The sequence below is a fragment of the Gastrolobium bilobum genome, unplaced genomic scaffold (genome assembly GCF_033153095.1).
Source record: "Gastrolobium bilobum isolate Gb01-03AN ecotype WA unplaced genomic scaffold, APGP_CSIRO_Gbil_v1 utg1103, whole genome shotgun sequence".
NCBI classification, from domain to species: domain Eukaryota; kingdom Viridiplantae; phylum Streptophyta; class Magnoliopsida; order Fabales; family Fabaceae; genus Gastrolobium; species Gastrolobium bilobum.
Window position 1 is genome coordinate 134,724 of NW_026895762.1, and position 19,843 is coordinate 154,566.

A 19,843-nucleotide genomic window follows, 5' to 3' on the forward strand; every position below is an offset into this window, starting at 1 on the left:
ATCAAGTTTGAGAATTATAGCAGTTTTAATTTAAACAAATAACCCAAAATCCTAAAGCTTTCATTACTAACCCACTTCTAATAACTTAAGAGTTCAGTAGGTTTTGTTTTTTGGTCAAATTTCAACTTTTTTATTTTATCATAAGAGAAGATGTGAATTGTACATCACACAAAACATCTTGTGTTCACATCGTAGTTAGTAATTTATAAAAATATTTTGAAAAAGGAGAATAAAAAAAAAACTGCAGAATTAAACAAGATTAGTGATGAGATTTATTAAATTCAGCTAGAAATAAATATTCCACATAATGCAAATTAATAGTTCTCTCACCAATCAGGGTTTACTCTCCTTTTGAAATTTCAGTTACTTTCCAAGAAATAGAAATAACGTTTGCTGAGTTTTCACTCCAACAACATCCTGAACCCCACCCAAGAGAGATAAAGAGAGCTTGTCATTTTCTATGTAGAAGTCCTGTTCTGTCATAGTCCAAACTCCAAACTCTATATGCTAAAAAAATATACGAACTTCATGTGGAGGCAAAGCCAAGCATCCCCTAATATAGGAAATTTTATATTTCTATATCATTTTTGTTGCATATTTAAGTATCAATTATATTATGATATTTGATTTATTAGACAAATTAAGTGGTCATTTAAAAAAAAAATACAATAAATTTCTAATTAAATATGGACTAAATGATTAGAGTCTATTCAGACAACATAAAAAGAATGGTGTTGAGTGATAGTTTTCACTGTAAATTTTAATATTTAAATCTGTACGCCAAACAAACCCCAAGTTCGTATTTAACTTCCTATCCTTTGTTCCTCAACTTGCCTTCTTCATAACCAAGTCAATAGCCAAAACTTGAAACAAAAAACATCGTCCTTCTTAGTCCAATGTCTCTTTCTCTTTAACAACCCCCGCCCCCATAGTTCTCCACAACAATATTAAAGCCTTGAAACCCCATTGACATGCCTGTACCAAATACCAAGCAAGGTTAGGTGAAATATAGCAACCTTAAGCACCATCAAAGCCTTCCTTATGCAGCATAACCTGACAAGGGTTCTTGAGATTCTCCTCTGTTGTTGATCAGGAGGTGAATTGCCAAATGACAAAAACTACAACTACCCATTGAAGAGGAGGAACTCAAAGTACTGTTGTTTTGGCTTTTGGTGTTGTCCTGCCTTGTTGTGTTTGGACAAAATGCAGCTGCAGATATCACCAAGTTTGAGGCATGTCACTGTGCTTCCGGCTAAAGGGTTGAAGGAATTTATCAAAGTGACAGTTGCATCAAGGAAGCTTTCTTATCGGATGCTCTTCTATGCACTCTTGTTCTTCACTTTTCTTCTCCGGTTTGTGTTTGTTTTAACAGCAGTGGATAGCATTGATGGAGAAAACAAGTGCTCTACGATAGGTACAATATCAGCTTCTCTCTTTCTCTGTCTCTCTTGCATCCACAGAAACACACTGACACATACACACAGTCACAAACATAAACACTTACATGCATACACAGAAAGACATGAACAAATAGTTATATCAAAGAATATATGTATTGTACAAAGCTTTGAACTTTTCAGGATTAGTAAATAGTTATATATATTGTGCAAATGGTCACCAACCTTTGATTTCAAATTTTTATGATTAATGATAAACGGGGCTTTTAAATATTAAAGGAGCTCGAAACCAATGGAAACGAAGCATTAACATTGTGTGTTTTTTTTTTCAATTTTGGCTACTCATGTATATTTGGTTATGAGATGCATTACCAAGATTATGAATATCTACTGAGTTTCCTTTGTCGGAAATACGTATCTTGCACTGTAATAGTGTAGTGGGATTCTTCAATGGTTACTGTTGGCTAAACTTGATATCATCCACTTTATTTTCGTTTTGACAGTAGATAAGGTACGCTATGTAACAAAAATATATGCACATTCAATATCGACTACATGCTCTAAAAAGTACAATAACAAAGGATGAATTCCACAATTTGCAAATCTCATGTTCTGAACTCATAAATTTAAGGTAGTGATAAATTCTCTGACCTTTTGAAGCAAGTGCATTACTTTTTAGGTCTAGAAATTACAATTCTAGTAAATGTGACTATTTATGTATATATATGACCTTTTGGTTTACTAAAAATAATATTTGCAGGTTGCCTGGGAAAAAAACTGAGGCCAAAGATTTTGGGAAGAAGTCTTGAACCAGCTGTAATCTGCTGAACTCTAATTATATTTGTCAGCATGTGAATCCATATGGTAATTAATTGACCTGAATTTTCTAATACTGGCTGAATATGACATTGGTTTCTGATAGGTCCCGGAAGTGATATACGGAATATTAAATCAACCCCTAGGCAAAGTTGAACTAGAGGGAAGGTCTGATATCCCTCAGACTTTAGAAGAGTTCATGGCCGAAATGAAGGAAGGTAGATATGATGCAGAGACATTTGCAATTAAACTACGAGAAATGGTACCATTTTCTCACTCCTTTAATCTAGAGGAATTAGAATAAGATTAATCTAATGCAAAAATAACAGTTTTCCACGTTCAAGTCTCCATTACTTAGTGCTGAACATTTTCTTAGGTAACTCTTATGGAACAAAGAACCAGGACTGCCAAAATCCAAGAATATTTATATCGTCATGTAGCATCAAGCAGCATACCTAAACAGCTTCACTGCCTTGACTTGAGGCTGGCCAATGAGCACACCAACAATGCAGCAGCACGCCTTCAGCTACCCTCAGCAGAACTTGTCCCTGCCCTGGTTGACAACTCCTATTTCCACTTTGTCCTTGCCTCAGACAATGTGCTGGCAACCTCTGTGGTTGCCACATCACTTGTCCGCAACAGTTTGCGACCTCAGAAAGTTGTTTTGCACATAATCACAGATAGAAAGACATATTATCCCATGCAGGCTTGGTTTTCATTGCATCCTTTATCACCTGCTATAATTGAGATCAAGGCATTGCACCATTTTGATTGGTTTACAAAGGGAAAAGTTCCTGTGCTGGAAGCAATGGAAAAAGATCAACATGTACGATCACAGTTTAGAGGGGGTTCATCAGCTATAGTTGCAAATACTACTGAGAAGCCACATGTCATTGCAGCAAAGCTGCAAGCACTTAGTCCCAAGTATAATTCAGTGATGAATCACATTCGGATATATCTTCCAGAGGTAAAAACGATAGCAATAGGAAGTAAATCTACTTTTTGACAGCTTATAACTCAGAATGATTATTTTATTTTATTTTTATGCCTGTGATGCTTACTGCCATAATAAATGTTCTAAACAGTTGTTCCCAAGCCTTAACAAGGTGGTCTTCCTCGATGATGACATTGTAGTACAAACAGATCTTTCACCTCTGTGGGACATTGACATGAATGGAAACGTCAATGGAGCAGTAGAAACATGCAGTGGAGGAGATAAGTTTGTGATGTCAAAGAGGTTGAAAAGCTATTTGAACTTTTCCCACCCTCTAATATCCACAAATTTTGATCCCAATGAATGCGCTTGGGCTTATGGCATGAACATTTTCGACCTGGCAGCTTGGAGGAAGACCAATATAAGCTTTACATACCATTACTGGGTAGAGCAGGTACATGTATCTTCCATCCTACCATAACACTGTAAAGAAAAAGAAAAAAAGTAAATTACTTTTGATATGTTTAAAATTTGTCATTAAAATTTGAGTTTCCACGATAGATAAAGATAGTACAAAATTACAATAATCGTTTTATGCTTTATGCAGAATATAAAATCAGACCTCAGTTTGTGGCAGCTAGGGACATTACCACCCGGATTAATAGCATTCCATGGTCATGTCCACACTATTGATCCTTTCTGGCACATGCTGGGATTGGGATATCAGGAAAATACAAGTTTTGCAGATGCTGAGAGTGCTGGTGTCATCCATTTCAATGGCAGGGCAAAGCCATGGCTAGATATAGCTTTTCCACAACTAAGGCCATTGTGGACCAAGTATATTGACTTCTCGGATTACTTCATCAAGAGCTGTCACATCAGGGCATCGTAGCTTGGATCTTGAGAAAATGTGGCCTTTATGATCAGTGAAGAAAAGTTATTTGCATATATAAGGAAAGATGAAAATCAGAGGACTTCCAAGCATAAGCCCCCATCCACGACAAAGAAGAGACAACAATGATATGGCATGATGCTCCCTTCTTGTTATAATAATTTTTAACTTTTCAGTTGAAATTCTCAATTCTTTTTCTCGTCAAATTAACATTGTAAGTATGAGTATTTGTATATCATATATGTATGTATAAAGAAAATGCAGTTCTTTCGGGAAACAAACAAGCAAGCTGATGGCTTAAAAATAAGCTTTTAGTAAGATGAAATAAAAGATTTCGAGGAAAAGACAAAAGGACAATTGAAAATCCTATTTTGTTGCCCATTTATATAATATATCACAATAACAGCAAAGCTTTTACCATGATGTATTTGATATGCAGACAGTAGTATCCTGCAATCTATGACGTCATGTTTTTCGCAAAAATACATGGATGCGTAAGTATACTGTATGCAAAATATCAAAAACTTAGAATTATCTCCCAAAGCAACCTGACTTCTGAATCAGAATGGTTGGTACCATTACATGCCCTACATTCACTGATACAAGTTCAATCAAGTGGAAATTTGTTGAAAGTTGCCAAATTAAGTAAATGCCTTTAAGTATGAAGTCAGCATTAAAACTATTGGATCTATACTTCCATACTTCATCATGCTGCTTTGCCCATTCATCATATACTCATCTACTTTTTAGCTCATTTTGCATCTGAAAAATGCTGTGTTTCTACTATATATTGTAGGCATTGTCTGGAGTAACTGCAACATTATGTTCTATGTTCTTGGCATCTGTTATAAGTTCTGCTTGTTCATGAACAAAAGGTAAACATTGTTTTTATCCTCGAGATATCAGAGGAGAAAAATCTGTCAGAAAGAAGTGAAATTGTGACAATAGGATTAAGCTCACAAATACTTTCAAAGCCCAACTAAAAAAGAAAAGAAAAAAGATGACATCTTTTTTTTTTGTAATAAAAAGATGACAGTTTTTACATGCCGTTCAACAACAGATCTGAAAAATTTACAAGGGACAAGTAACTCCACCTCTAGCTGCTGATATCAAAAGAATGAAGTACCCAAAAGAAAATGGATACCTCTATAAGAAGATAGACGACCAAATTAAAGTCCAATAAAACCAGCTGACAAAAAGCATTGATGTCCACATCATATTTATAGTCTAACTTTAATGAGGGAATGAGTTAGGTATTAACCCAATAAATGATCATATAGTAAACTAGAAAATAAAATCTGAGCTTCTAAATAATCCCCATTCCTTGTATCCCTTTTGTACATTCTTTCATAAAGGTAGATTTTAGACGATCACTATGCACATTCCTAAAATAATTATCACCAAAATAAACCATAGCCTTTGAAAAAGCTCCAATTAATTGTGCAACAATAACATGAGGAAAATATCAACAACTTCAATGCCTAAGACAACTCAAAATTAGGCTTGTATGTTTAACTAAAGAACTCTTCACTTTTTGTTTAAAACACCACGAGAAACATATATCCAAAAAAATATATAAAAAAAATCCAACTCTACCATCCATAATATGGGGTAAATTGAGTCAACTATACTGTATCCAAAAAAAAGAGAGTCAACTATTAGAGATAACAAGCCCAGCTGAAAGCTTTGATATCTGAAACACTAACAATGAGTAGTGACTAGAAAATCCATAAAAGTAGATGAAGCATAAGACCACTACAATGGGAAGAAAAAAGTATACTTATGTTAATACTCAAAAAAAAAAAGTATCTCACCTAGTTTTACTCTTGCAATAGGCCTATAGCAATCATTTCATGAATAAGTTTCTCAACCTTATCATTCTCAACTTTTTCGAAGAGAGCACGAATAATTGTTTCGAAAGTTATAGCATTAGGGATGCAACCATTCTCTTCCATTTTTGACCGCAAGGCAAATGCTTCTTCAAACAAGCCCACTTTACAAAGCCCAATGATCATAACATTATATGTTATGAAATTTACATGATAGCCTTAAATCAAAAGATTATGAAAAACCTCTTGAGCATTCTTAAGTCTTCCACCTTTGCATAGTCCATCAATAAGTATATTATATGTCTACATATTTGGCAGAATTCCATGGTCTTTAATTTTTGTGAATAATGCAATTGCCTTGTCAAGATGATGGTTTTGGCATAAAAAGTATAATAAGGAATTATAAGTGATTACATCGGCTAGTTGACCTTTATCATGCATCTCATCAATAAGATCCCAAACACAAGAGATTCTCCCAGCTTTGCACAAGCTATCAATAGGAGAGTCGTAAGTTACCGTATTAGGAATCATATTTTTGCGATGCATTTCTCCAAAGAGATTCATTGCTTCATCCACCATTCTAATCTTACATAATCCACTAATCATAAAATTATAGCTCTGAACATTAGGATTCACTCCACTTTGGGCAATTTTGTACGATACATATTTTGCAATGTTCACTTCATTAACTAAGCAATACCATTCCATTAATGTACTGTAAGTAACAACATTAGGTTTTAAACCTCCTTTTATCATCACAGCTAATACATTTTTAGCTTCTTTGACATTTCCTTCCTTACATAATCCATCAACTAATATACTAAAGGTATTAACATCCGGGTCGATGTTTTTCAGCAGCATTTGACTTAACAACCCAATTGCGGCTCTCAATTGACCCAGGATGCAAAAGCCAAAGATTAGAGCATTGTAAGTGACAACACTAGGATGAACTCTCTTGACAACCATTTTAGAATACAAATCACAGGCATCAGTTACAAGTTCATCTTTGTATAGGCTATCAATGATGATGTAGTACATTACCACATTAGGTTTAATCAATTGACCTTCAATCTTTCTCAGCAATTGCAAAACTGCTCTCATTTCTCCTATTTTACATAAACCATTGATCAGGGTTCCATAACTAACTTGGTTCAACTGAAATCCTTGTGCCACCACGTTGTCATGAAAGAGCAATGCTTTCTTAACCTGACCACTAAGACAGAGACCTTTCGAAAGTGTTGTCAAGGTTATGGTATTTTGCTGATAACCCCTCTTAAGAATGTTACCCAATACAGAAAAAGAAAAAGCAATTTGACCCAGGTGGCAGTAAGAATTGATCGATAAGCTCAAAGTAACAATATTTGGGTTAATTCCCCTTAATTCCATATGTCTAGAAAGGGAAAGAGCAATTGGCTAATGCTTTATCATCACAAGAGATCATAAAATATTGCCAAATTCGATGATGCGTGGGGTAGGACGCATATAGAGCATACGAGTGAATAAGAGAACAGCGTCATCAGCATTATCAATGAATGGGGCTTGAGACTGAGAATGAGAGTATACCGAATTGAAGCAAAGAAGGAAAGTGGGGTTTGAAAGAAACCTTGAGATGGAAACAGCATACCTTAACCTTGATATTGACATTGTTGTTGAACTCAACATGTGTTGGTAGGCGGTAGCTACCAATTGTGTTAGGGTTGGTTTTTGTAAAATGAAAACGGCTTGAGCGTATTTTACTTATACAGAGCATTGATATAGGTCAAGTTGGATCCCCTGATGTCTTTTCACGGTAACCAAACAGGGTTAAGTGCCTTCGTTGATGGATAAGGGTAATTGGGTAATTCAATATAAATACTATCCGTTTCTATTTTGAAACCCTGACCAAAGTGTCACTGTTCATCAATTTTTTTATCTAGATGTCACGCGAACAGTCTTATTTTTCAATCTGTCACAGGGGCAAGTTCGCTACCTGGTGTAGCGAACTCGATTTGCTGACGTGTCACATTTCTAGTAGATAACAAGTACCAAATTAAAAAAAAAAAATGTTTTGAAGTTCACTACCTCGTATAGCGAACTTGGTGTCCACTAGAAACATGACACGTCAGCAAACCGAGTTCATTACATCGGGTAGCGAACTCGCCCCCGTGGCAGATTGAGAAATAAGACTATTCGCGTGACATTTAGGTAAAAAAATTGGCGAACAATGACATTTTGGTCATTGTTTCTTCTATTTTCGGGTTTGTATCTTTAGTTTAAAAAAATAAAATAAAATAACTTTTGATCCTCAACAAAAATCACGCCACCCCCATTTTAATCATTTACAAAAAAAATAAAAAAAATCAAGTTGTAATTACTTTGAATTTTAAAATAGATCCAATTAGTAAAAATTATGGTATTCTATAATTCAAGGAAGACTCCACATTAGTTTCTCAAAAAGACTAAGATGGATTTATTTTGAATTTCAGAAGGATCACGAGTTAACTTTTTTTTTTCTAAGAAATTAAATTGATCCTGTAATATTTATTGAGGATTCAAAAGGTATTTTACTCTTAAAAAAAATTACAATGACTTAGTTTATTTTTATATATGGTTTTTAAATTATAAAAAATAAAAATTATCTTTAACAATATCTTAAATGAGAAAAGTGTGTGTCATTTTAAAAGATGTAAAGTTGTGTCATTTTAAGAGAAAGAAAGAAATAGATAAAGGAGAAGAGAGAGTTGACAAAAAAAATAAAAGTATGAGTCTTACCTCTTTATAAGAGTAAAATAATATAAGTTATGTCATTTAAAGTGATAAACAATTTTCCCATGTTAAATACATGTTTGGATGTATACCATCATCTTTTAAGTTTCGTGAATAGTATAACCGTCTTCTCTAAGATGATGAATTTTGCATAAAGCCTCCGATAAGAAATTGATATAAACGGTTTGCTTAAACCACTGAAAATGAATCAGCAAAGTCACTGGTTTCACTTAAGTTGCTCTCTTCCTCAAATGCCATTTTTGGGTTGAATATAATTTATAACCACTGGCTTTGGATAAAAGGCATTGCATATGTTTCATCCGGGCCCACACACAAGTCTCTGCCAACAATACTACTGCCACATCTGCAGAATTCAAGATTCTGGGGTCAGTGTGGGTAACTGGAGGAATGTCTCTGTGTTCAACTTGGGTGGTTGGTGGCAACCTCTTTTAAGCTGGGATCAGGGCACATGATCAAGATCTTAATGGGTCAGGACTCACCTTTTCTTTTGATGGTTATGTTCCTAAAAACATCCAAGACTCGAGCAAGTTCGGATAGTGAGTCTAGCAAGTTATGTATGTATCAATGGAATTTCAACCCTGAACCTGGGTTGCTTTACTTTTCTTTTTTCTTTTTTGCTTTAGTTTATTTATTTTGCATGTAAGTTAGGCGTTGTTGAGAGAGAAGTTTAAGCCAGCAGCATAGTCTCCTCTTTTGAGATGGTTGAGTTATGAGAAGAAAGTTAGGATTGGATGGGTGTGGATGTAGCTTTAAGGGAAACACTTGGGATTTGGGGGTATGTACTTCAACCCCATCCATCTCGTCATATATCGATCTTTACATTTGAGAAACTTCCAACAATCTGAATTTAATCCGTCAGCTTACAAAAGGACATATGGCTGCAGCAAATTTAAAACTAAACCACCATTTGCTCTTATTGCTTCCTTGATTGTTAAAACATTTCTACTTACAAGAATGCATTCTTCCCTATTTTGCAAGCCTAAGCCAAAATAACATTGCTGTCTACCTTGACATTGGATTATCTCAGAAGGCATTAGCAACTATTGGAACTGAGGCGAGGAGCCAGATAAGCTTATAACATTTACACGCAAATATCAGCATAATTCATAGTAGTATCATATGCCAAATACAGTCAGAAGTCACCATCGGTCCAGTTAGAATCCTTAGTAGAAAACTAACAAAGCCAAGAAGGTATGGGTAAATGGATACAGCATTGAGCCAATACGGAAGCCCAAAGAATTATCCAGTGCCAACTTAGGCAACTGGAGGACGGAGTACGTGATCCTGAGAGGTATCTACTGCAGCAGGTGGCATAAACTGCCACATTGCTACTCCTGGATAACTAATGAAAGGTACCAATTTGTTGCCATGGGCTTGGCCTTGTGCAGCAAATGCAGCAGGGATTGCAGCAGGGGGAGGCAAGAAACTAGGTTGTGTATTCATTGATTTCAGCTGCTGCTCCAACTTCTCTTTCTCTGCCTTGAGCCTCTGTTTCTCATCACGAAGCTCATTTTTCTCAGCCTACACAAAAGATAGGAATTTAATTTTTCATTCAGCTAATATTATGAGTTTATCAGTCCCCACTAGGAAAAAGCAATACTTTTAAGGCAGACTACTAAAGTGATCTAGAATACAGAAGTCACCAGAAGTCATTCCATCAATAAAAGAGTATTATCAAATATAAATAGAGACTTCACCTTTAACTCTTTAATCTTTTCTTGAAGACCCATATTATTGTCTTTCAACTTCTGGGCTTCACCCCGTAACTGTGTAACCATTCGGACAGCATCAATCAGGATAGCAGCCTTGTCTGTTTTGGTAGGCCTTCCAGGCTCCAAAATGGAGCCCAATTCAACAAACCTAACCATGTCCACCATATTACATACAGAAAAACCCACAAGAAAAATAGAAAGACAGAAAGAAGGTAGTTGAAAGTAAAAAGTTTACTTGTCATTAAGCCTATCCCTCCGCAACTTCTCCCGACATGCCTTGGAGCCAGTAGCAGCACATGACTCAGATCTACCCCTGCAGCAAAATTGAACAAGAGGAAATTTTCCTCCAAGGATAAGCTATCTGGAATGGATCTACTCATTTCTGGGGTTTACACATTGATATAAGGTAGATATACAAAAGAGCAGTCAATGCTATAAGACAGGGAAAGATGATGTTAGAAAATTGGTCTGATAAAATTGAGAAAAAAAAAAAAAAATTTGTTATACTTGAGCATGAGCAAGAGCAAGATAACATATATGCAATGCAATAGGATTGTTATGTTGATTTCTTGATTAATATCAATTGCACTAATTAGCCTCACCATAAAACACTAAGTTGTGTATTGCCAATTGACTCAACTACATTACTAGACATCTGTCAGTTTGTTGAAGATCACTTATGGCTAGCAAGTCTATTTAGATTATTCAACAATTAAAACTGCCTTTTGATTTCATTCTCCAGTCGTTATTATGGTATACAAAAAGCCTGAACATAATAGAGCAGTAAATCATCTAAAGCTTAAGATAGCAAGTAGCAGCCAAACGAGCAAAACAACAGATATAGGGAAATAAAGTGACTAAAGAGCTTCGGGAGAGCAGGTTACAGAATTAGATTTCTAAGTGACTACACATGTTGATTCTTTGATCTATCCTTTCATGAATATAAAGTTATTTGGTTCAATTAAAAGGAAAGGGGAAAGGAAAATAGAAAATTGTGTACCTCTTCTTTGAACCAGCCTCTTTGAGACTGTCAGAATCCCCCAATGAGCCATCAATTTCAACACTATGAGCAGATGGTATTCTAAGAAAGAAAAGAAAGTGAGAAAATAATATTATTTGAAAGGGATGGTGAGGTAGATAGAGTCATGGAGAGGAACAAAACCTATAAATTCCATCATGCAACCATCAACTATAATAACCCTCTCGTGTAATTGTGAATTTAATTATGAATTAATGATTTTAATCATAATATTGAAGAATAATTATAACGAAAGTAGAAGAAGAAAAAATAAAGTCACCTTTGGTGAAAAATGAGTTAAAATGAAAGTTAAGGGGTAAAAATATGGGTAGGCAAAATTACCCAAAAGGTAAAAGTAAAAATAGAAACATGGTTTGGCAATGAATAGAGGTGACTACATAGATAAGCCTTTACCCAGTTAAATTTCACTAAACCTATATAAGTGAAAAGTTTCAAAACATTCATTCTTCTTCGTCTTCCACAGTCGACAGAGAGCAAAAATTAAAAAAAAAAAGAGGTTTTGAGTAAAAATATTCCAAAATTCATAGAGAGAGCTAGAGACCTCCAAATCACTTCGTTCCAAAGCCAAACTTGTGAGAAATTTCGAGAGGAACACATTGATACCCATATTTTCGTGTAGGGTTCACTGTATAGAGAGTTCTTCTTCCCCTAAGATTTTGGATTTCATGGAAAATAGGGGTTTTGATGGAGCTTGAGGCCATGAGAGCTTGAAGTAAGCTTTCCCTTTCATTCTTGGGTACATTGTGGTAAGGAATTACCTCTCTTTTCTTGTTTCCATGAAATTTTAAGAATTCTAGGTTTTGTGATGAATAGTGCACGAAAATTTGATGGTATGGATAGTTAGAGAGTGATTTGGATACAGCTTCCTTTGTTAAATATGCTTAGGATTGCTTCTTGATGAAAGACAAAAAAAGAAATCACTGTTTCACTCACTATAGAAAATCATGGTTTTTGACTATATGTCAATTTCGAAAATTAAATGGTATGAGTAGTTGGAGGGTGATTTGTAGGTGAGTCCGTTTGTTAAACATGCTTGGGATTGGTTCCCGTAAAACGAAAAATTATTAAATCGCCATTTAGAACACTTTGATAAATTGGACTAAAAATCAAGCGTAGGTGTCTTATATGTGTAGTCTTGAAAATTGAATGTTATAGACTATATATATGTATTGATTGTCTTCACATATTTGGAATAGGCTGTGATATTGTGAGAGATTGTGGTTGTGACCCCTTGAATACAAGGAGTGCATTGGAGGACAGTGCTTGACAGGTAAGCTTTCGGTCCTTGGGGTTAGTCTCCCGTTTGTTCCACCAAACTCCGAGGGAGGGTAATGATTTGTTATTTGGTGCATGTATATGTATGTATGTTTGTGTGCCACACAAGACGGTAGGATTCATTATTTCCAAATAACAAATCACAAACATACATACATATACACCGTCTTGTGTGGCACACAAGACGGTAGGATTCATTATTTCCTCATACGGGTATGTTGCAAGACAGTGTTTCCTTGCATAATTCATACAATTTATATATTCTCTGGCCAGTAGGATTCATTATTTGCACACTACATTGTCATACATATTCTGATGCATGCAAAGATTTTTTACTATGGTTATACCATAAGTGAGCTTAGAGGCGGAGGAGCCCTCCAAGGGTCCCTAGCTTATTGAAGTAATTATATTATCTCACCCCGCGTTATAGGAATTACCATTTCAGGTACATGAGCTAATGGTGCTGAGGCATCACGTGGCAAGAAGCCAGGCAAGAGATATTACATGACCTGATTGTCAGGATTAGCTTGTTATTTTGATATATACTTGACAGGGTTTATTCAATACAACAGAGCTAAATTTTTCATATGAAGATAGATAAAAACTAAAGGTGTAAATGAGCTAAGCTATTCATGAACTAATTGAGCTCGCCTTCTAAAATGCTCAACCATATCCGTTTGTTTAACTAAACAAATAAGTTCAAGCTTGAGTTTTGGCTCGATGATATAAATGAGCCAAACTCGAGCTTTTATATAGTCTACACATTAAAAGCTCATGAGCAGCCCATGTGTGTATCTATTCAATGAAAAAAGTATAGTAATTTTAAATAAGAAAGGTATAGATAATAATAATATTTTATATATTGCTATTACTTAGTAAATTGTAACCTACCACTTACCTAACTCCAATGTCCACATAGTATTTTAATTTCTTCATGTTTTTACTTCATCCACCAGTATAAAGACATCTAATAAATACTAAATTAATAAACTTAGAAAATACTTCAAAAAGAAATTTGACATAAGGAAATAAAATAAAGTAAAGCTATAACAAGCTAAACACGTAGAGCTCAAGCTTTACATCTTTAAACAAGTCAAGCCTTAACTTTTCAAGTACTCGGGTTCGCTCGACTTGCTTACACCCCTGATAAATACCCAATTAGAAATTCATCAACTTTAATTTCTCATATGCATTCATAAAGCCATCGCCCCAAATTCCCAACTCCCATCTTCATTGCCACCACTAAAAACTTTGGGATCCATCACTAGGACCAACAATACATTATATCATCATAAATCTTCCATAATAAGTTAAAGACAAACCATTTTCAAATAGCAGCCTCTGTCACTGTTCCTGAACATCCTAATCCTAATTCAACCGTACAATTTATATTTTACTGGACAAGAGAAAATTCAGATAGAATGGATCAAACACAAAAAAAAAAGGAAGTTTATTATGAATAATGTAACTAGTCAAGTTGCAGAAACAAAAAAAGTATAGTGCCTCATATCACAGATATATGTGTTAGAGAGGGAAAGGTTATTACATAACAGTAAAAGGGAATGTATGCATCACGAAGATAAAGAATACAATATGCAGAATGGTAAAAATATTAGCAATCCATATTCCATAGGCAAACCCTTCCTGAATTTTACGTAATCAGCCATTCAACCACTTAAGTCTCACACTCAATCTGCCCCCTCACACACACACAAAACATAAAAAAAAAATAAAAAAAAATAAAAAAAAAAATAAAATAACAAAAATTGTCAAGCAAATGCAATATGCAAGACACTGGTATAATTATTTCCCATTTTCATATCAAAACCCACAACCTAGCCTTCCGTCACTAAGTAGAGTTGGCTTCACGGATGAATGGATTCATTGGGCTCTAGCAGAAACCAAATTTTAAGTAAAACCATTTACGGAAGGTTTTTCTTAATGGTTTCTACTAAAGCTTTCATAGATCTTCCTCTATCCCTTAATTAGAATATCTTCTATTTGATCCACTTTTCTCATTGGAGACTCTATCTATCTGCCTTCTTCTCAAATGAATAAACCACCTTAAGTGAGTTCAGTCATCTTCTCCTCAATAGGTTCCATTCTGCAGTCCAACTTTCTCTAAAAAAATTTCTTCATAATATTGCATAAATCCACTCATCCACCTCACCATTCTCACCTCTGCCACATCTATTGTGTTTGTTGGCACTTTCACTACTCCCAACATTCACTTCCATAGAGCATAGAAAGACTTATATGTTATAACTGCTCAGAAGAGTTTTACTTAGTTTGATAGATACTTTGCAATTACAAATTATGCTTGAGGAATCTCTCCATTTCACCCACCTTGATTGAGTCCTAGGTGCGAAAACCATATGACTGTAAAATAACTAAACCGTGCAACTTGCTGTACAAAATGATCCCCAATTTCTTATGATAAGAAGTAAGAACAACCAACTGAAATTGAATGGGGTAAACAAAATAAACGTCATTTAAAAAGCATGAATTACAGGATAATCAATGGTTCTTGAAACACAGACTGCACAGACAATCAAATGCAAAGTAATCTTTAGAAAGATAATTAAGGCAACATGAAAGCTGCAGCAGCAATTAAACTTGTACGACAAAGAATGTCCTGAGGATCTCAATTAATTCTAACCACAAGTTCTACCAGGCATTTATAGACTCAAGCTGCCAAATTGAACAAATCCTAGCATATAATATATATTTTTTAATGACCACTATATGTGACTATTGCATTTCAAAAACATAAATAAAAATAAAAATAAAAAACAATATTACACTTCTTCCATGAACATGGAAAACTTTGCAACCCGTAGAACTTCTTAACAGAGAAATGAAACCCCAAATCCTAAAAATTTAAATTTTACAAAAGCAAAACAGTCAGGCATTATACACACACCGAAATTCTCATCGGGACCAGACTATAAAAACCCTAATTACCAATCAGCAAAAAAGGGGCAAAATCAAAGAGTGCATCAACAAAAGCAAAACCAGAAAACGCAATTGCTTGAATGATCTGTGAGTACCCGACATTGGAAGAAGCATTCAAGGCCTGAGGGGACCAGGTGAACCCGGAGGAAGGGACAGCGAAGGTGGCATCAGGAACGGGAATATCATCAATCAAGCCGTAATCGAAAAGCCAATTGGTGTTTTCCCGGGAAACCATTCTTCGGCAAAGGTTCCCGGAAAATTCAGGATTTTCCGGCGTGGGGGACTCTCTTATTTTCCTGGGAAACAAACAGGGACTGAAGGCTTGCTTGTACGTCTGGAACTTTGGATGTTCAGACAAGAACCGGAAAAAAAAGAATATGGGTTTTGTTTTTTATTTTTTTTTATTTTTATGTTCTGGTGGGATATAAGGGAATCAGGCGTATGTGAGACTGAGTAAGTGAGAGAAAATTTGGTGGCAACTGGCAAGCAGTGATGGGATTCGTCGTCAACGTCAACGACAAAAAAGTTCGCGGCTTAGGCTTGGGCCTCAGCACAAACATTTGAGACCTCCATTTTTGTGTCTTTTAAAATAAGAAAAAGTGTGTGTGATTTTAAATAATAGAAAGTTATGTCATTTTAAGAAAAAATACAGACACAGAAAATTTAAATTTTAAATTAAAAAAAAAACTATTCACTTTCTCTCTCCCATGATATCCATTTTTCTGTGTCTATCTCTTTCCTAAAATAATATAACTTATGTAATTTAAAATGACAAACACCGAACTCTTTAGGATAAGATGGAAATAAAAAAATAAAAAATGGAAATAAGAATTAATTAATCAAAATAAGTATTTGGTTGGTAAGTATCTAACATGCATGAAATGCTAATTAATTTGTATGTGAAATACTTGTAATTTATTTAAGGTGTTAATATTTTTAGAGTAAATGCAAATAAGTTATTTATGTTCACTCCCAAAACGACATCATTTTGAGTTGAAAGATTAAAAAAATATAATGATAAAAATTATTATAATCTTGAAATAAAATATAATTATAAAAATACTTTAATTTTGCCCCAAAACGATTTATTTCAAGTTCAATGCTGATAACTTATCTACATTCATATTAGAAAAAATTAACACTTTATTTAAAGAGGTAATTATTAATTGATCTTGTGATTCTCGTATAAAAAGAATAGTGTCAATGTAAATTCAGATTGAAAGTAAATCTTATATATGACTATTTGTTCACTGTTAAAATTTTTAAGTAAAAATAGAAGTTTTATTTTAAAATATTTTCTTAATTTGGTTCCATAACTATTTTTTTAAAAGTAATTTTGGTTCTTTAAGTGAAATTATCATATATTTTTTGTAGTTATAAAATTTATTATCATTCCCAAAATATGTTACGATTTTGTTGTCCCCAATACAAATCATCTCCTTGAGCTTACTTTTGGTTTAGCTGTAATAAGTATTACTTTACTTTAAATATAAAATTTTGGGGACTTAGACAAAACAAAGCAACATAAAATGATATTTTTTACTAAGGAGCTGTTTGGTTCACGGTGCTTTCCAAGTTTCCTATGCAAATGTAACTAGGATTTCAGAAAACCAATGTTTGGTCGAATAGATTCAGTCAAAAAGGCCATGCATCCAATTTGCCTTGCTTTTCAATTTTCTTATGGATACCCATCTTTTGGCACTGTACAGAAAGCTTTTTATTTGGTGGTTTTTTGTCAAATGATGGGTAAATCACTGTTAACTCAAATTTTTTACACCCATTATACCCTCTCAAATTTTTCATAAACTCGAGAAGAATAGAGAGATGATAGGATTCATGGGATCCTTTATGAATGTGTCTTCCACTGATCGTGAAACCAGTGCCATAGCTAACGCGCGAGTGGATTGGAAGGAGACTCCAGAGGCTCATGTGTTCAGTGTTGAGCTTCCTAGGTTGAAGAAAGAAAAAGTGAAGGTTCAAGTTGAAGATGACAGAGTGCTGCAAATAAGTGGGGAGAGAAGCAGAGAACATGAACACAAGGATGATAAGTGGCACCGCGTGGAGAGAAGCACAGGGAAATTCGTGAGGAGGTTCACTTGAATTTGGAAAACGCAGGGAAATTCATGAGGAGGTTCACATGCTATCAATCAAACTCTCTACCTTTGTAGATCTGGTGCAGGAAAATGCAGAGGCTCACATGTTAGAGCAGACATATGGTTTGCTTTCCTTGGACCAGATAGACTTGGAAAAAAGAAAATTGCTTCAGCTGTTGCAGAGATTATATTTGGAAACAAAGAAAGCCTAATCTCTGTCGACCTGAGCTCCCAGGACAGGTCTTACCCATTGAACTCCATTTTTGAATGCCAAAAGTCATATTGCTATTATGTGCTTAGGAGGAAGACAGTTGTGGATAATCAATTTCCAGCTAAAACTCTGAACCGAATGTCCTTTGAAATTGTATGCTAATGCTTTTTAATACTTGCTCAGTAAACACAAGGGTTATTTTGTAATTTTACTAAATTTATCCATCAATATTTTATCTTCAACCAAACACACATTCAGTTATTTTACTCAATTTTCCCGGTAAAATTTTGTCCAACCAAACAACATTTTTTAAACTTTCCTATATATCTCACTTTTCAACTATTTTCCTAGCAATTACATTTTCCTAGCATTCAACAAATTTCTCCTCAACCAAACACCCCCTAAATATAATAAGAGATGCACCGAGTAATGTGCATATATAGTACTGTAAAGTTTCCCACCTCCTCCGTATACAACATATTCTTAGCATTTATGAGCCAAGTACCCCCTATATTGAACTTTATCATGTAGTGATACCTCATCCACCATTTCAAATAGCTTCGTTTGGATTACTTAGGGACAATGTTAAGCTTTTTGATCCTTTTGTCCCTCATTAATTAATTAATAACAAATTTGTTCCTCTTCCAGAACTATCCACCATTCTGCCCCCCTTTAGTCGATTAAGGTGAATATTTAGTCGACTACATAGCAAAAATACAGAAAATATGAACCCCAAAATTTAATCGACTACAAATGCAGCTTAATCAATTAAATTTCCGAGAGATTTAATCGACTAAAACACGATATTTAGTCGATTAAACGTCGGCAGAAACCCTATATTTTTCATGTTCTCGGTCTCATTTCGAATATTATTGTTGTGTAAACCGAAATATCTCCCTTTTTCATGTGTAATCCTTGCAATCCCATTGTATTTCATCCCACCGTCCCTAAAGCCTTAATATTGTGAAATCATTGTTATTGCACAACTCCAAACCCCCAAAATCCGAACCCAGACCCCCAATTTCAGAACCCTAGTCCCAATTTCGTGTGGAAGATGAGCACAAGTCCAAACATGTATGTAACAATGATCTACTATGATGGAAATCATTATGAAGGCCCCAATGGTGTTCAATTTGAAGGAAAAACAAAAATGTTGAAAATCAAACAGGGCACTACATACAATGAGCTAAAGGGGAGAATTCACCAAAAATTGGGTCTGCAAGGCAGCCAATGCGTTCAGCGGATGATCGCCAGGGTAGAGTCTACAGTTGGTAAGGATGCTATATACTACATTGGTAACGATATATGTGATGATGAAGATGTGGAATGTGTCATAGATGCAATTGTTGACCGAAAATTTCAAAATTTTATTGAGATATATGTTGAATTAGACTGTGGTCAATCTTCATCTGCACCCATGCATACAAGAAGTGAACCGTATTTTGGTCATGAAGAAAGAGTAGTCGATTTATCTGCACCTGCACATGTCATAAGTTAGATAACACTGAGGGAAATAGATGAGGATGAGCAGGAGGAGGATATGGACAATGATGAGGACGGTGAACCTGAGAGTGTTATTCCGCTAGGTGACACGTCAGATACTGACGTATAGGGTGATTTCGACGCTGACACAAGCTCATGAAACCTGAGTTCCCAAGTACTGAGACCACTTCGTGTTGACCCTCTTAGCAGTGGTGAGATTCGTTTTTAAAGATTTAATTTAGCATTTCTTTAACATGCTATCATTGGTATTAACAGTGGCTTTATAAATTTTGACGTAGGTTTTAAGATCGAGCCATTTTGGAACGAAAGCTCACATTATTCCTTCATTAATTGGGCCCACCCTAATGATGAGACTGAGATATTGTATGGTGACGATGACTTGCACGGTGGCTGGAAATTAGGGGATCCATTATATTTGTAT

At 34.9% G+C, this 19,843-nt stretch overlaps 2 protein-coding genes and 1 pseudogene across 3 annotated transcripts; 1 reads left to right on the forward strand and 2 right to left on the reverse strand.

Annotated features, from left to right (window-relative positions):
* The first annotated feature begins 695 nt into the window (after positions 1–695).
* Positions 696–4,697, forward strand: LOC133295689 (probable galacturonosyltransferase 12). The gene is made up of 6 exons (XM_061494541.1): positions 696–1,414; positions 2,158–2,213; positions 2,320–2,475; positions 2,590–3,180; positions 3,299–3,601; positions 3,755–4,697. Exons 1-6 carry the CDS (start codon positions 1,204–1,206, stop codon positions 4,037–4,039), a joined length of 1,602 nt encoding a protein of 533 aa, XP_061350525.1. The 5' UTR covers positions 696–1,203; the 3' UTR covers positions 4,040–4,697.
* A 1,373-nt stretch (positions 4,698–6,070) lies between these two features.
* On the reverse strand, positions 6,071–7,512 carry LOC133295694 (putative pentatricopeptide repeat-containing protein At1g12700, mitochondrial; annotated as a pseudogene).
* Positions 7,513–9,538: 2,026 nt separating this feature from the next.
* On the reverse strand, positions 9,539–16,041 carry LOC133295688 (transcription factor ILR3-like). Of its 2 annotated transcripts, none has more exons than XM_061494540.1 (5): positions 15,711–16,041; positions 11,347–11,409; positions 10,582–10,659; positions 10,332–10,494; positions 9,539–10,155 (listed from the first exon to the last, which is right to left on the reverse strand). In XM_061494540.1, exons 1-5 carry the CDS (start codon positions 15,848–15,850, stop codon positions 9,889–9,891), a joined length of 711 nt encoding a protein of 236 aa, XP_061350524.1. In that variant the 5' UTR covers positions 15,851–16,041; the 3' UTR covers positions 9,539–9,888. The 2 variants fall into 2 exon arrangements, with proteins under 2 accessions (XP_061350524.1, XP_061350523.1); XM_061494539.1 differs by having other exon boundaries at positions 11,347–11,427; positions 15,711–16,039.
* Between the last annotated feature and the right edge of the window lie 3,802 nt (positions 16,042–19,843).

Bases quoted from the DNA above. Each gene is read 5' to 3' on its own strand.
- LOC133295689 (XM_061494541.1), top strand. From the start codon at position 1,204: ATGCAGCTGCAGATATCACCAAGTTTGAGGCATGTCACTGTGCTTCCG. The intron at 1,415-2,157 runs GTACAATATCAG...TAATATTTGCAG, and splicing joins AAACAAGTGCTCTACGATAG to GTTGCCTGGGAAAAAAACTG. The intron at 3,181-3,298 runs GTAAAAACGATA...TGTTCTAAACAG, and splicing joins TTCGGATATATCTTCCAGAG to TTGTTCCCAAGCCTTAACAA.
- LOC133295688 (XM_061494539.1), bottom strand. From the start codon at position 15,850: ATGGTTTCCCGGGAAAACACCAATTGGCTTTTCGATTACGGCTTGATT. The intron at 11,428-15,710 runs GTACTCACAGAT...TTTCTTTCTTAG, and splicing joins AATGCTTCTTCCAATGTCGG to AATACCATCTGCTCATAGTG. The intron at 10,660-11,346 runs GTACACAATTTT...ATTTTGCTGCAG, and splicing joins GAGGCTGGTTCAAAGAAGAG to GGGTAGATCTGAGTCATGTG.